Source organism: Drosophila subpulchrella, chromosome 3L, assembly GCF_014743375.2.
Source record: "Drosophila subpulchrella strain 33 F10 #4 breed RU33 chromosome 3L, RU_Dsub_v1.1 Primary Assembly, whole genome shotgun sequence".
Lineage (NCBI taxonomy): Eukaryota > Metazoa > Arthropoda > Insecta > Diptera > Drosophilidae > Drosophila > Drosophila subpulchrella.
In genome coordinates, this window is record NC_050612.1 from 16,252,688 (window position 1) to 16,269,368 (window position 16,681).

General features: G+C 50.2%; 2 protein-coding genes across 4 annotated transcripts; one reads left to right on the forward strand and one right to left on the reverse strand.

Moving 5' to 3' along the window:
- The first annotated feature begins 5 nt into the window (after positions 1-5).
- On the forward strand, positions 6-1,804 carry LOC119555553 (mitochondrial carrier homolog 2). Of its 2 annotated transcripts, none has more exons than XM_037866998.1 (5): positions 6-72; positions 168-472; positions 544-712; positions 774-1,271; positions 1,334-1,804. In XM_037866998.1, exons 2-5 carry the CDS (start codon positions 262-264, stop codon positions 1,404-1,406), a joined length of 951 nt encoding a protein of 316 aa, XP_037722926.1. In that variant the 5' UTR covers positions 6-72; positions 168-261; the 3' UTR covers positions 1,407-1,804. The 2 variants fall into 2 exon arrangements, with proteins under 2 accessions (XP_037722926.1, XP_037722927.1); XM_037866999.1 differs by having other exon boundaries at positions 46-84.
- A 387-nt stretch (positions 1,805-2,191) lies between these two features.
- Positions 2,192-15,869, reverse strand: LOC119555545 (PHD finger protein rhinoceros). Of its 2 annotated transcripts, none has more exons than XM_037866979.1 (8): positions 15,751-15,869; positions 14,840-15,135; positions 14,235-14,778; positions 13,979-14,173; positions 13,696-13,912; positions 13,448-13,637; positions 12,768-13,384; positions 2,192-12,677 (listed from the first exon to the last, which is right to left on the reverse strand). In XM_037866979.1, exons 3-8 carry the CDS (start codon positions 14,669-14,671, stop codon positions 4,500-4,502), a joined length of 9,834 nt encoding a protein of 3,277 aa, XP_037722907.1. In that variant the 5' UTR covers positions 14,672-14,778; positions 14,840-15,135; positions 15,751-15,869; the 3' UTR covers positions 2,192-4,499. The 2 variants fall into 2 exon arrangements, with proteins under 2 accessions (XP_037722907.1, XP_037722906.1); XM_037866978.1 differs by having other exon boundaries at positions 15,645-15,845.
- Positions 15,870-16,681: the final 812 nt, after the last annotated feature.

Below are 16,681 nucleotides of genomic sequence, written 5' to 3' on the forward strand. Positions count from 1 at the left end.
TCGATTGCGTAATCGATTCAGGGTATTAGACAACAACAGCGCACCCGGCCACACTGCTGTCACGAGCATTTTGTAATAATAAAAGTATAATTTTTAAGTAGCCCAACCAACTTTGAAGCCGAGTGTGGGGGGCCACCGGTCTAATACTTTTCCCGTCTCTCGCACAGCGGGATCCATCCAAATTCCAAGCGGCAGAGTTCGCCCGTCGACATCAGCAGCCACTAGACCCAGACCACCCAACCACCCCACCACGTAACTAGAATGGCCGGCTTCCCCGAGTACGCCCACGGCGAGGAGACGGAGATCAATGGCTGGATACGCTTCGGACTGCGGCTGGGCGTCAGCGCAGCCCTGCATCCGTTCGAGTACTCCAAGACGCTCATCCAGCTGGGCTACGAGCCCATCGCTGCGATGCCCGGCAAGTCGCTGCTGGGCAAGCCGATCATGAAGCTGCCGAACATCTTCCAGTACGGTGGGTACAAAGTTCCGCTTCCGGCCAGAGGTGGATAACGTTCTTGTTCTTTTTCTGTTTTGGTTCTGCAGCTGGCCACATACGGCGGGTCGACGGCCTCTACGGCTGCTATCGCGGTCTGGCCCCCAAACTGGTGGGCTCCATGGTGGCCATGGTGGTGAGCGAACGAGTGGCCGACAAACTGGGCCTGGAGCAGCCGGAGGAGATCAAAGACGACTCCCAGCTCAGCGAGGAGGAGATGCAAGTCCTTGAAATCACGTGCCATGACCGCCGTTCAACTTAAGCTTTTGTTTCTTTGCAGGTACGTCCAGTTCAAGTCGAGTCTGAAGCGGGACATTGTACTGACGGTCAGCGGAATCGTGGCCTCGCATCCCTTCCACGTGATCTCGCTGCGCATGATGGCGCAGTTCGTCGGCCGCGAGACCTTGTACACCTCTATCGTGGGCTCTGTTGCCGAGATCTGGAAGACTGAGGGCATCGTGGGCTTCTTCGCCGGCCTGGTGCCAAAGCTGCTGTGCGATGTGGCCTGCCTCGTGCTGAGCAGCTCCACCATCTACATCCTGAACAAATACGTCATTAAGGACAAGTTGGGCAGGCAGTACAACGCTGGTTTCACACAGTTCGCTGTTTCCAGCCTGCTGTATCCGCTGCAGGTGGTCTCCACCTGCGCGGCGGTAAGTGGTTCGCGCCTGATGGCCGGCCAACCGCCTATTATGCCGGCCTACAAGAACTGGGTGGACTGTTGGAACGATTTGCAGGTTCGCGGTGAGCTCAAGCGCGGAAGCTCTCTTTTCTGGCGGTGAGTGTTGGCTCGATCTCAAGGATTTCGTAACTAAGTACGCCTCAAACATGTCCTTCCAGGTCCCAAGCCATCAGCTCCCCGATTATACCTACCTCCTTTGCGCCTCTGCCCAAGCTGGCGCGTTATCAGTAGGCGCCGAGACCACGACTGGACGACCACGAACTGGCCATGGCCCTGGAGTACACACTTCAACTCCCTAGCTGCGTTTGCCCTGCATTTCAATGGTGCTTCGACGACGACGACGAGCTCCATCCCAAGATAACTGCATTTGTTCTTCTGTCTCTACAAACCCAGCCACAATTCCGTTAATACAAGTTTACATCTAAGTGTTGAAGTGTCTGCATTCCCATTGTGGTCGCTTGGTCCTGCGCAAGCTTTAATTTTCTTTCAGCGTCCCACTAGCACTGAATTCTTTTGCGATGAGAAGGCTGAGCTAAAGCTTTCCCCAATCCTGCGCGGTCTGCGGCATGATTCTTGTTAATGTTTACTGCAACATCTTGAAAATAAATCGTTTTGCCCTACAAGTGGAATTAAGATTTGTCTTAATTTTTCTCCTTAATTGAACTGAAAATTTTGATTGTTTAAGTACCGTAAATAAATCTTCGATATCCTTAACATATTTTGTTTCTTAACTAGGAAACTAGTTATTTTATCTGATCAACGCGTAAATAAATTTTACTTAACAAAAACTAAGACAGGATGGTAATTTAGAAAACCCAAAATATTTACTTTTTTGCTTAGGTACGCAAAAAAAAAACAAATATTTAAAAACTGAGGAAAATCGGCAAAGCAATAATTGTGGACCCTTAGCTTAGCTAGCATACAAACGTTGATCACGACAAAAAGTTAATAAAGTAATGGAATTGAATCAGTTTATGTATAATTTCTGCTATATTTTCGTATTTATGATAGAACTTAGCTGTACTAAGATGGTTGATTGATTTTTACACGATTTTTACAGCTATTAATAGACCCAATAAATATTTAACATACGGTCTTAAAAATACAAAAAATAGTACTTAAAATATTTTACAAGTTTTCTGAATTTAATTGGCTAATACTTTTTGTTTAATCTTGCATCCCAAGAGTCATAGAGATGATTTTCCTTACCATTTCATGCTCAAAAGTATAATTCGCTATTTCACCGGGCAACAATTATGCAATAGCCATTGTCATTTCAGTAAGTAATACTCAATTCTTCTCGTTAAGTGTGATGCTCTTCAGAAGATTTCCTTCATGGGCATGTCATTTAAGGTTCACTGGTAATGTTAAGGGGCTTATGCCTACGTAACACTATTCCAACTATAGACGCTGGTCTCATTTCTTACCATAATCCTACTTTGCTTATTCCCTTTATTGGTGTATGTAATCACCATAATTTTCGTTTATTTACATATATTACTACAACTCCTATATTGCCGAGTAAACCCATTTGCACGTGGGACTAATTCTCATTTATAATTGGTCTGCGAGCTGTAATGAATATAAACAACGCACATCTTTTGCACAATAACAAATGGAATTTTCACTTATTACTTTTGTTCAGAGCAGGGAGCATGCCTAGAATCTCCCGACTAGGCAGGATCCCTCGAGTTCCCATCAACACGAAGATTCACTTCTAATCCTTCAGCTTTCGCAGTAATTGACAAGTGGATTTGGCATCGCGTGCATGGAATGCAACAAGTTACTGACTAATATGGGAAATAAAGTATGGTGCACTTCTTAAAACTTTTGTTTTTAAATAAGGCTTTTTTGCTTTTATTAAATTTTTGCTAAAAACTAGAATTAAAATTAATAATCATAATAATTAATTAATAATTAGAGTTAACGTAATGGTATTAATTAAAAACATTTTTTAGCGCACAATTATTTACAATTACAGAAATATCGTTAACTTTTAAATTTACTTTTTGCTTGGTTCTTTACACATTTATTTTAGTTATTCTCTCTGTTTGCCTTTTTGCGGGTCTTTATTTTAGAATAAATATTTGTTGCGTGTGTTTCTTAATCTTGTTTTCGATAATTTTGTCTTACCCCTTAATGGAGATACATACGCCCAATGCGAATAAGTTAATGGGAAAGTAATTTGTTGAACTATTGGCGACGAAAGAGCATCTGAGTGAGTCTAGTGGGCCGAGGCTCTGTGTATCGTTCCGCAATTGGAATCTGGAATGCAATCACACCGAGCGATGACTCCAGGGTTGAGGTGCTCGTGCCCCGGGGTTAGACTGTTAGATGGTTACTTTTGGGCGTGTTTTGTGTATGTGACTTGGCTCGAGGCTGTAGGCACCTTTGCTTATAGAAAACCAGTGTACTTTTGCCTATGTACTATTGCTTCAACACTATGAAACGCGAAACAAAAAAAAAACTTTCATCTGGAGTTTTTCGATACGTTGCATTCTTACACGCTAAAATACAAACACTTCCCTTTCGAAAATGGTAGGGTAATATGTTGTTAATTTCTTGTTCATCTCTCTAGGTGTAGGTTTTGGGAAGAGGGAGCGTTATATGCACTTAGATTGCGGTTGGGGACAACCGACTTTGATTTTCGCTAAGAACTACAATTAATGACTATAGCTACAATTGTTGAAATTGTTGTTACTTTTTGCACGCATTTAACAGTTTTTGCTAATATTTTACGATTATTTTACGCATTTTTATTAAATAATTATTAATAAATAGTGTTTAGAATATATGCTTGGGTTTATCGATCATTTTTAGTGAGTAGGAGGCGTGGAAGGATTTATAGGTAAATGGAGGCTTTCATAAACCTAAACCGAGAGCATTTTTGGATTTTTTATGCTAGACGACTGTGTCTGCGTTCTTGTATCTTTTATAACTTTAATACAGCAATTTACAAAACCTTAATCGTAAAATCGGCTTCACTAAAAATGTACAATTTAAATTTCTGTTTCTCGCATAATGTTATATGCATGCTAATATATATTATAGGTATAGATATAATATCTTCTTTACGCTTATGCGATTACAACAAACCAGTTACAGACAGATAAAATAATAGGATGGGGATTTACAAACTAACTGTACAATTTAAAGTTCGATTGGGGGGACCTGATGTTCGATCATTTACAACAAAAGCTAAAACTGTGATAGAGTCGAGGGCAAGGGCTCAAATCACAAGGGGAGGGAGAAATCGAAAGCTTACATGAACGAAGTGACGGGAAAGGATGCACGCACAATCGGCACTCTCGCGTTCTACGATTATCATCTAACCTCACAGTCTTTTTTTAATGGAAGTAAACTACCTCCCCCGCCGGCACGTCCTCCTCCACTGCCATTGTTGTTATTGTTGTTGTTGTTGTTCGAGTTGCTGTTGCAGGAGTTGCTGGAAGCCGAGGTGCCACTAGCTGAGGGCAGTGAGTTGTTGCTGTTCTCGTAGTTGCCAACGTTGACGCACAGCGGAGTGGTGGCGCCCACAAGGGACGCCGGCACGCCCATGGCAGCCACGCCGCTCTCGGGTAAAGATGTGGAGTCGTGGACGTCGGCACTCTTGCTAGAGTCTATAACCAGGCAGGGCGGCGATGGAGTGCCCGTGTCCTTGCCAAGCAAGGCTGGCGATGCGTTGGCATTCTGGGAGTGCGGCGTAAAGCTGTTGAGCTGCCGACCCTGGGGAGATGCCTCTCCCAGCGGTGCCATAAGAGGCAGCTCCGTCCCCGGCGACGTGTGCTCTGGCGTAGGCTCATCTTTTTTGTCTGCCTTCGTGCCTATTATGTAGCCGCCACCAGAAGAGTTTCTGGCTATTTTGAAGCGCAGGGGTGCCGGTGCCTCTACCGCCGGCGGCTGCTCCAGGCAGACGGTTTTGGTCGTGGTCTCCGCCTTTCGTTTGCCAAAACGCAGAATCAGCTTGGGCTTATCTCCTGGCGACGCACTGGCCGTATTCTCAATTAACGTTGTGGTCATGGTGGTTGTACTGCTGCTTAGGATGAGCTGTTGTTGTTTCTGGCGCTTCTTCTCCTTCTTATCCTTTTTGGGCTTGGAAGACTTAGGTCGTTTCGTGGGAGGCTGGGGCATTATGAGGGACTCGCCTTCTTGGACGAGCACTTCTCGTTTATTGTTGTCCTCCCCCTTGTCAAAGTCCTGCATGACTTTCTTGCGGTAGTTCATCGAGTCCCTCTTGATCTCCTCCAGCGTAAGAGTGCTATAGTTGCTGGTCAGACGTTTCTTAGGAGGGCAAGCCCTTCGGGTCATCTCGTAGCTGTAGCTCTGGCCCTCCCCGGCATTGGCAACACCTGATGGTGTCTCGCTGGCGGCCAAACCCCTTATTTTGATCTTCAGCTTGGGGGCCTGGTGATCCTCTTCGCTGCTCTCAAGAGTCTTGCTTCGTCCTCGACGCTTACCTGCACTGCTGGCTGCACCCGTCTTGCCGTTGTTGTCGTTATTGCTGCCGGAGCTGCAAGCGCTTCGCCGCCTGCCGTCACCAGACGATGTTCCTGCACCCGTTCCCGAAGCGGCGGAGAGCAACTGTTCCTCCAAGTTCGCATCTAGCGCGCGCAGTTCCCTGCTGCTCGAGTTCTTTTTAAACCTTTTCGAACCGTTGCCGCCGGACAGTTCATCTTCCTCCTCAGACTTTCGCAGCAGATTCTCAAGTGGCAAATTGTCAGAAGCGGCGGGAAGTCCGCACGAGCTGTCGTCATTGAGGTTATCTTTCTGCACCACATAGAGACTGAGCAACTCCTTCTTACGCATGCGGCGCGAGTTCCCACTTACAGCGGATGACGCACTGACAACCGTCGAAGTGGACACTGTGGTTTGCACTGTACTGGAGGACTGCACCATGGTGCTGGACATAGTAAGGCTGCTGCTGTTTGTCATGGCGTTGAAGTGCTCAGGATACACCAATGGGCTCTTGATCTTCAGTTTTATCTGACTTCGGGCATCGGATATCGAGGTCTTGGTGTGTAGTATCGTGCTGTCCGAGTCGATAGATACCTCCTCTGATGTCGCCTCAAGCGAAGCCTCAACCAACGAGCCTTCCACCAAGTGAGTTGCGGCACCCGAGGCAACCGCACTCGGTGCCATTTGGTTCGCTTCTGTGGAATGCAGAATAAGGTTCGCTGCTGGTGCCGGGTTGGAAGGACCTTGGGTTGCAACTGGTGCAGTTGCCGCTGATGGTTGCTTGCTGGGAGAACTTCCAGTGCCAGTAGCTCGCAGTGCCGATTGAAACTGACGTTCGTCCTCTTCGTTGAACTCGCTGAGCGTTTGATCTGCGGTCCCCGAGTCGAAGGCACCGAGAAGATTATTCTGGTATGCCTCTTGGGAGGCTGTACTGTGGGGCGCCTCGAATCCAAGATTGTATGTTCTCATGTCCACTGGTCCCGGCAGTACTGGGTGCAGGAGAGGATTGGTAGTTGTCGAGGTAGTGGGCGTAGCGGGTGGCTTGTTCTGACCTCGTGGTGTCCGCAGCTCGAAGCTTCTCCGCCGATCTCTCAGCGCCTGGAGATTCTCCACACCTGGTCCTGCCATGTCGTCGAACTCGTTGTTAAACTCAAAGGGGGTTCCGACCAAGTTGTTAACTATATGGGTGTTGCTTCCGTAATCGGACATTGGCGGCTGCAGGACCATGGTCATGCCACTCGCAGCTCCAGCACCTCGTCCTCTGCCCCTTCCACGTCCTCTTCCCCTGCCCTGTGCCCCAGACCCACTGCTTCCACGCGGAGCACGCTGACGTGGCTTACCCTGTAATGTGTGTGTTTGTGGGTCATATTTTGTTGGCGGCAATGACACCACGGGAACTGGTGCGGGAGGCGTAGGTGGCTGGAGAGGCTGTCTAGGTGACTTTCCGGGCGATTTTCCCTGCGGCAGCTGGGGTGACTTATGCGACTGCTTCTTAGATGAGCTACCACCGCTGACGCTAGTCCTTTTGCTTGGCGAATCCTTGGCTGCGACTGGAATCGGCGGTGTTGGCGGCATCATCGAGGACACGGCTGCTTCAGCACAGCTGCTTAGAAGCTGCGTCGGATAAGTTGCCATCTTTCCATCCACCGGCGATGTCAGGGCAAATGGATGGTTCGGTGTTGTCGTTGTCTGAACGGGAACAGGTGGAAGAACTGGCTGTTGCACAGAAAGCATACTCAAGTTGGCCGTGGAATAAGGTGTTCCGGAGTACTGGTTGACCTGTGGCGGCGGAGGTAGTGTCGCAGACTGTACAGCACCGACAACTCCGACTCCGGGTACTGCTACTCCGCCAACTGTGCCATTGCCATACAAGCTTGGAGGCTGTTCCGTCGGCGCTGTCTGCGGATGCATAATGCCCGATAGTTGGGGATAGATTGCTCCATTGTACTGACTGTTTGGAGTCCTCTGCTGCTGCTGTTGGTGCGTTGGCGTTGTTTGTTGATGCTGCGGTGCCGGCGTATTGTTGAACATTGGTATGGCATCAATACCGTTTACCATTGGGGCATGGTTAAAGGGCGCCGCAGCATTTGTAGCGCTGCCAGGACCTCCATTTCCGCTTGGATAGCTGTTGAAAAAGTTCTTACAGCTTTCGAGCTGCGCAAGCGTCCGTGCCGCCGATGCTGCTGCTGCCGCAACGGCTGGAGGTGGCGGAGGAGGATCATTCGACTCGGACACTGAGCTCGGCGAGCTACTTCTTCTCTCCGCGATAAGGTCATTTTCATTCCACGGAATTCGTCCAAACGGTGACTGCATCCTGGTGTTCTCATCGTAGTCGCTGATCTTGTTGTTGCCCCCCGCTCCGGATTGTGTGGGAACGGCAGCTGCTCCGCGAAAATTTCCGAGAGTGTTCTTTACCGCCGCTGCTGCCAAGTCCACAAAGTCGGGAGTGGCTCCAGGTGGTACTGCACCATTACTGGATAGTGGGCAGGCACCTTTTTGGTGGGGTGACTTTTCCAGGAAAAGACTTAACGATGGCGTTTGCTGAGAGTTCGAAAAGTTTACTTGAAAGCCGCTGCCGGGTCCGAGATTGCTCATTGTTGCGTTGGTGGGTGTGGCATTTGGCGTGCTGGTAAGACTGTTTGCATAGCTTCCACTGTTGGCAGTCATGGGCGAATCCTTGATGGTCAGTGAGGCCACAGAGTTTGGTCCAGATGAGTTGCCATATATACATGCTTGTGCTTGTTGTTGCTGCTGCTGCTGCTGTTGTTGTTGCTGTTGCTGCTGTTCCTTCTGAGCATGAATGATATCCTCTGGGTCCGCAGCATTATGGAAAGGAAACACCGATGGAATGGATGGAGTTGGAGGCAGCAGATCGACTGCCTCCTTGGAACAATTGTCATCCTGTGCTTTGCGCTTTGTTTTGCGTAGTTTTTCCAATAGGTTTCGGGTTGCCTGGATACTATCCTCTTCACTGATGTGCTTACTCCTGTCCATACTCGATCCGATTAAGCTCATCTGCCCTGGATTAGGAGGATTTAACACGCTGGCTAGGCTCGACGCAAAGTTGTTCGCGAATTTACTGTCCTCCATCTCGAGTATTGTGTCAACGATGGGCTCCGACAGCACTGTTGGCAAGTGCTCGACAGGCAGTTGCTCGATTAGCGGCCGCTGGGGAGGCAGCAACTGTGGTTGGATAGCAGTGGTTGCCACCTCGGCAGCCGGAGACTGCACTACAAGCGGAGTCGGCAACGATTGCTCCTGCAGCTGTACCTGCTGCTGCTGATCTGCTCCAGAGTTAGCAGAGTTCGAGTCCAGTTCAATGATTTCCGGCGGATCGGGGGGAATAACCGTGACTGCTGGAGAGGATGTAGACGCCGAATACTTACTGGCATTTGCAAGTAGCTCGTTCTTACGTTCCTCTTCCAATTCTCGGGCCATTTCCATCTCGTTAAGTAAGTGTTGGGTGTGATGGGTGTGCTCCTCGTCTGGCTCGTGGCTACGTCTCCTCCTTCTCCGCCTGGAACGCCGACGCATGCGTCGTCGTTCGCTGAGATCACTCCCGGCGTCGGACAACTCGTCATTAGAGGTAGGAGTAGGGGTGGGCGAGGCAGGAAGCGGAGCGGCCGGAGGACGCTCATCATCTATAATGTCCGCCAGTTTGCTCGCGTTCGCAGACATTTGCGTCCGCGTTGGAGCTGTAGTGAGCTCCTCATCAATATCCATTGGCAGTTCGCCAGCTTCTGTGGCAGTCTCTTGATCCGCCTCGGGTTCAGGCTGCGCATCTGCTTCCAGGTTGGTCTGGTGGAAAGGCACCCCTTCCTGTTCATGGTCGCTTTGATCCTTCACGATGGGTGTGGTAGATGCAGGTGGAGTCGGCGACAGCGGGGGTGGCGTAGCTGGTGCAGAATGGTTCATCTGCTGCTGTTTCTTATTCAAAAGCTTGTCCAATGAACTAGTTGCTTTTCCGCTGGCTGCTTTCCTTTGATTAATTTCATGCTCCAAATTCGCCACCTTCTTAGGAGATTCTTCCGCTCGGGACTTGCGCCTGGTGGTTGTCTTTTCTGGGGAGGATTTGACTGTCGGTGGTGATGGCGGCCTCGATTTGGAGCCACGAGTCGCCCTCTTAGAGGACTGTTCCGACTGGACCTGCTTCGATCCCTCATCCAAAGACTCCTGGCGCCGATGCAACTGTGTCTTGGGGGCACTTTGAACGTCATTCTGGACAGGGATCACTGGCTTCTGCAATGCTCCCTTTGGCGATTTTGTTGTGGAGTTCTGACGAGATCGAGTAGTTGGCGTTTGCGGTAGAGGGGGCTGTGGTGGTGCAACAGTTACAGCTGACGCTACAGGCTTGTCTACAGACTTGCGAGGAGATCGCTTTGGCACAATAGAGGACACAGAGGTAACTGGAGCCGAGGCTTGGGCAGGCTCTCTGTTCGACGGTTTCTCCGAATCGCTGGCCTGAGACTCGCTATCGGATTCGCTGCCGCCACTGCTCGAACTACTTCCCGAGCTGCTGGAGGAACTGGAGCTGTCACTGTCGCCAGAACTGGAACTTGAAAGATTGGGCACAACTACGCGTCGCTTGACGGCGGGGGGAGTCGTCTTTATAGGTGTTACTGCCGCATCTTCTTTCGATCTTCTTCTACTACTTAATAATTCCTTGGGTGTAATTGGTGATTCCTTTAATGAGGTTCGTCTGGTCGGCTTAACTGGCGTGGTGGCAACTGTCGCAGATGCTCCAGCTCCGGATCCTGTCGCTGCCGTCACTGGTTCTTTCTCTGAGGTGTCGTTACCAATTGAGAAAGTTTCCTGCACGGGTTTGCTACTCTTCAATTGCTCAGCCGCCTTCTTAGCCGCTTGCCGTTGAGGTACCAAGGAGACGGCAAAGTTTGTCTTGACTGAAGCAGGGGTTGTGGCGGAAGGTGGAGGCTTGGTTTGGGAAGGCGTGGGCACCGAAGGCTTTTCTTTTTCCAAAGTGGAGGGAGGACGCGGATCCTTCGGAACTTTTGGTGGTCTTCCGCGCTTCCCACGTTCCGCGGGAGCGCTTTCCGTGGCTTTACCACCCGCCTTCTGTGGCTGTTCCTTTGTTCGAACTTTTTCGAGACTGGATTTATCCGCTTCGAGCGCTGCTCGGGAGCTCGAGTCCTTAAGCTTGTTCTTGGCACTCGTTGGAATTGAATTCGTTTCCGGCTCTCTGACTCTGTCGGAGGCATCTGGCTGCAGCGCCGTCGCGAGATTCGTGGACCGCATATTCTCCGATGCCTTCTTTGCCGCCTGGCGCTGTGGCACCACCAGTAGGTCGGCCGGATAGAGCAACTTGGCATTCGTCATCGTTTTGGATTTTGTGCTGTTACCGATACTGGTGCCCGCTTCCTTCGCATCTTTTCCTTCCCTGGTGGATTTGGGCTTGCTAGATGGATGGGTGGTAGCGGCAGTTGTGGCAGCTGTTCCTGGCACAAACTCTTTCATGGCCGCTTTCGTCCGAATCGTCTGCTGGTTCTGTGAGTCACTTACGTTGCTCTCCACGGTTGCCTGCTCTTCTGGATCTTTTTCCTGGGCCGAGGAACTGCTTTCTGAGTCAGAGTAGATGTGCCGGCCCATTTTACGATTTGTGGCCGAGCCAGTAGTGACCAGTCCGGTCGTCGTTGTGGTCTCTCGCTGTCTTTCGCCCCTCAGAGGCAACAACTCTTCACTTTCGTCACTCGACAAGCTCTCCTCGGCATCCCTGTCCATCTGGGCAAGTCCTCGTGTTGTCGTGGACAGTTTTCTTCTTGCTGATGCACCAGCTCCCGGTCCAGCTCCGGCTTCCGTGATTGGTTTTGACTTAGTTGGCTGGCTCTTGTTAGGTACTGGTTTGCTATGGATTGGTCCACGTCTCGCGCTGCGCTCCTGTTCTTGTTGGCTTCTGCGACGCTCGTCTTCGTCATCACTGGAGCTGCTTCCTGACCTTGAATCCGGAGACGCCGCAGACGCACCCGCAGCCGCTTCACTTTGTCGACGCTGGCGTTGTTTTTGTCGGTGCTCAACGGACCGAGCGTAGCTTTGCTTTTTGAGGGGACTTCCTGAGGAAGACTTTCGCTTGGAGGCTCCGCTGGCTGCGCTGGAGCTTCCGCTTTCACTACCCGATTCACTTCCAGAGGAACTATCGGAACTACTGCTGCCATTCGCCGAGCTGGAATTACCCGATGATGAACTGCCGCTTGACGAATGGGAGGACGCGCTACTCCGTACATTTGAGTGCAAATGATTTCTGTTGTGGGTCGACGTCGCCGTCGCCGCGCCGCTCTTCGAGGCACGCCTCCCTGCAGGGGGCTTCCCAGGCGGGGACCGAACCTTGGCGACAGTCGGGCCCAACTTACTCCCCGCCGCAGTCTTCTCAGGCGAAGAGGTACGCGAGCTGAGGTTGCCATTGTTGAGCTTCTTGCTGGGCGACGCTTTTGCAGGCTGCTTGCGTTTGTTGGGAGACTGGGAGGCACGGCCACGCCCTTGCTTACCACTTTGCAGCTTGCCCATAAGCTGCTCGAGGATGTACTTCAAATCCTGGTACTGCGCCGGCACAGTTTGTCCTCCAGCCGAGCTGTAGAAGCGGTCGTACAAAGTGGGTCCGTCGTTGGCGTAGATAACGGCCTCCAGATCAATTGCAGGCCGTTGCTTTTCTTCCTGCTTGGGCTGCTGCTGCTGTTTCTCCAACCGCATCTCGTCCAGCACTCCAAGCTGTTTGTAGAAGACCTGCTCGCGTAGCTTAAAGAGCGAGCGCGAAAGTTTCTCTCTTCGACTGACCATATAGCAGAGATTACGAACTCGCTCCAAGTCCTGACGCAAGTGAACCACCAACTTATGGTTTTCCATGTCCTGCTGCTCCTGCTTGCGGGCTATCATCTCCACGTCCTCGGACTTGGGCGGGATCAGTTCGCGGTTGTGCCGAGACTTTCGCTTGAGCTTCCAATAGTTGTATATGGCAACAATAGCGTCGTCGTCGACATCAAAGAGATGGCAACTAATGTCATTAATGTTAACGTGCTTATCGAACTCAGCCTCAACCTCCTGAAATTGAATGGAAAAAGTTAGCACCGAATGCATGCAAGAAGTTAAACAGAACGCGTTCGAAGGTAGATTAAACATAAAACCACTAACCTGAAGACGCTGAGCCCTGGCTTGGTTACGTTCCTCAGAGGTCAGTTCAGTTTTTCGGTGATTTTTCCGCCGACGTGGATCCTCTCCAGATGTCCCGCACGCGCTATTGCCATCATCTGCTGCTCCACCTGCCCCACTGGCGTACCTGTTTGCTTTGTGCATGGCGCTTGCGACCGAGGCACTGCCCCCGCCATGGGCACCAGAATTCTCCTTCTTGCCCTTGCTCATGCTGTGTTTCTGGCAATATGAGCGCAGTTTCACGCCGTCCTCAGCATTGCCTTCCTCTATGATTGCACGCATTTCCAGCCCGTGCTGGAACGCGCAGGTCACATGGTAGGCGGTCTTGCAGGGCTTTACCGAGCACTGGATGCAGCTGCCAACGCGCTTGCGGCAGAGCACACAGATCAGGGACCAGCGCGACTGAGGAATGCTTGAGATTTTCGTGATGGGCTCCATGCGATCCACACAACCAATGCTGACCTCGGGTATCCACAGGGCACACGAAACATGCGCCCAGTGCTTGCCCGACTTGTTGGACTTCATGGCACCGCCCTTGTTCGGACAGAGGACACAGTCCGGCTTGATTCCCATCGAGCAAGTGCGACATAGCCATTGGCCTGAAAGAAAACTGCACGTGAGCACACACTCCCGTTTCCTCGACAAGCAGGCGCCGCGCTTACCTGATGGAATTGCTGTAATGCCGTAACAAGCCTGGTGCACGCAGATATTGCAATTATCACAGAATACCATTTCGTTCGCCTCCTCGGAGTCGGGCGAACGGCAGACATCGCAGATGACATTCTCATCAAACTCTATACCCAAGCCTTCCTCCTGCTTAAGTATGACTTGAATCTGTTCCCAGCAACGGACCTGCAACACACAAAAGTGAATAAATTGATCCGGAGCAGAGCGCCATCATCAAACAAACCTCTAGCTCTTCAATGACGCGTTCGAACTGCGTCGCGTTGATGGGAAAAGCACCGCATTGGGCGCGATCCCCGTTGTAAAGTTGCAGCCAAGCCTCGTCAATGGGATCAATGTCATAGGCACAAGTGTTCTCCGCCAAGGCAACGACATTCGTCAGGTAATGCTGATCCTGCGAGTAGTGCTCGTCTTTGGTAATGCGCAGATAGCGATTCTTCGGACTGTAAGCGAAAGAGGAAGTTTAGTCAATAATATCAAGGCAGCCAATCAACTAGATTTGAACTCACAGTTTAAAGTCGTGTGCTGGCGACACAACAGGCTCGGGCAGAACGTAGACGCATGGCTCGGGAAGGGAGTCGGGGTTAACAGGCACTTGCACACCCTTTTCCCATTCCTGCTTCCATGGGTCCGTTACTATTAAATACTCGTAGGTGGCCAACGGCTCAGAGTCTGGCAATTTCATTGCGCTAATGAGATCCTTGCTGCAATGGAAAATGGAATACAAATGGTTTGTTTCGTTGGCTTATCTCAGAGATTGCCTACCGGTAAAGTTCAGCTGGGGCTTCCGTTGAGCTGCGATTGTAGATGCTCGACATCTTAATGTCCGCCACTGAGCGCGCCTGCCAGGAGCTGCTCGAACTGGCCCCCTGCGACTTGCACTTGCTTGCCGACTTGGCCAGCTTCGTTGACTTGGATTTGCTAGTGCTAGTGCTAGAGCTGGTGCCTCCTCCTCCTGCTCCTCCCGCTTCTGGCTCTGGCTCTTCCTGTTGGTCATGCTTGCTATTGCTCACAGGCAGAACTGGAACCCGCTCTGATCCCGCTGATCCAGATCCTGCAGCCACTCCAGTCGCTTCGGCAACAGTCGCCCCATTGGGCGGCCTGCCCTTGCGCCGCTTGGTGGGCGGTGGCTGCGGCTCAACATCCTTGCGCTGCTGCGACTGGTGGTGATGCTGATTACCGCGCTTACCTCTTTGTGACATTTTTCATTGGTGTTGATTGGATTTGTGTGTGTTTTTGCTTCGATTGGTGGCTTGTTCCTTGTCTTGTGTCTTGTGCTTGTTAGAGAACGGGTTCTGTGCTGCAAGACCTGGAGAATGGTGGGAGAATGGTTAGTAGAGGCTCTTTAAGCAAGGCGATAAGCCACTTACTACATGCTTAAGGCCACAGTTGGCGACACCAGACCGGCTGCGGCTGGTCGTGGTTCTTGGTGGTCCTGGTCCGCCCTTGGAGCCCCGTGGACATGGACGCCGCTGCTGCCCCAGCCCGGATATCCAGTAGCGACGCCACTTTGCAGTCCTGTGTGCTCCGCACTCCTCCACGGGCCAATTGGTCGTCCAATCCGTCCAATCACCACCACACCACCTCCTCTGCCTGCCTTTTGTTATTGTTCTTTTGCCCTTGCTGTTGCGTTCACTGGTTTGGGTTTGGCCACGCTTCTGTTGGTCTGGCGGGCGGATACGTATGTTATTAGTTTATTCGCTGGTAGCAGGAGCATTTCAAATAAGTTTCCACATTTTTTGTGCATTCCCCCGAAAATACACAAAAAATATAGGAAAACGCTCGTGCTGCCGGCCAGTAGGTGAGTGCTGCAGCACACCACAGGCGCCCTCTCGCTCGCACGCAACACGCTCGTTTAAGGGCGCGCTTACTGCGCGTGTGAGTGCGAGCGGGAGGCAAGCAGGTGGCGCGCGTGCTGCAGCAGACAGCTTCTACTCGACAACCAGAAATCCACCCCCCCTCCGCCCGTCGTTCCCTGAGCAGAAGCAATCATAGTTTTTTGCACTTTTTTTTCACTTTTATTGTAACAACTTATTTGTTATTGCGAACTGGGCTAACTGGGAACCCTTTCGGCGGGTAATACGGGTCTACGGACCCAATACGCCCACTGGGGGCGCCACTTTCGCACCGCACAACTCGGTCTTGGGGGAGTTGGGATTTTGTTATATATTTTACATTTGGGTTTTTTGCCGCCGCAGACACACACGCCAGGCTTTTGTTACTGTTGCGAAAAGCGATCGCAGGCACGGGGATTTCGCTCTGCCTCCGTTTTTAAACTCACGTTTCGCAAAATCGCATTCGCGTTCGCGGAATTACAATTCTTTTGATTATTTATTTTATTTTTGAGCAAAAATTATTTTTCAGATCGCCATGATGAACGGTTGCAAATTTAAACTATCGAATGCATGTAGTCGGTGCGAGCTATCGATACGCAGCTTGGGTATACACAGAGTCGCATTTGGCCCAGGGCTGCATTTCGCTGTGGCAACCATTTTTAAATAAATAGGCTGATATAATTTTAGTTTGTGAGTAATACCAAATAGTGGTGTTAATTCATAATTTGCTGTTGTGTTTGTGTATGCAATTTTTATCATTGTAATGGTTCTGTTATTTTGTGGCCTTGTTTTGGGCTTGTTTAACATTTTGCGTTACCTTTATAATTTTTAAATCAATGAACAGATGTGGGCGTCGATTATGATATATACCGTCTTATTTTAGTTTTCTCTCCTCAATTTCTTACCAGACATTTAAAATTTGGCGTTTGCGGCGGAAAACATCGATCACTTAAGTTTCTATACTTTCGTCACTAGCCTAGTCTACCCTTTCTCAGCTTCTGATCTTTTTTGTTTCGCCCTTAACTATACTTCTGGTAGGGGTCTCTTTTATACATTTTTTAAGAAGTTAGTTTCAGCATGGGAGCCTAAGTCGCCCCCTAATATTCCTGGTAGTACCATTTATAATAATCTATCTATATTCCTTTAGGCATATTATGACTAAACTGCACCAGCCGAAGGTCGAGCAAGTCAAGAACGATATTATAATTAAACAAGACTTGTTCCACGAAAAAGTCAAGATAGTGTACAGAGTAGTTTATTTTCAAATAATGTGTTTCTTAAAGTGTGTTTAGGTAAAAAGATTTTATTATGCCAAGCAATTTTTAACCTACAGTGCAGGGGGGCACTCAGCGAATACACCTACCTGAATAGCTGATA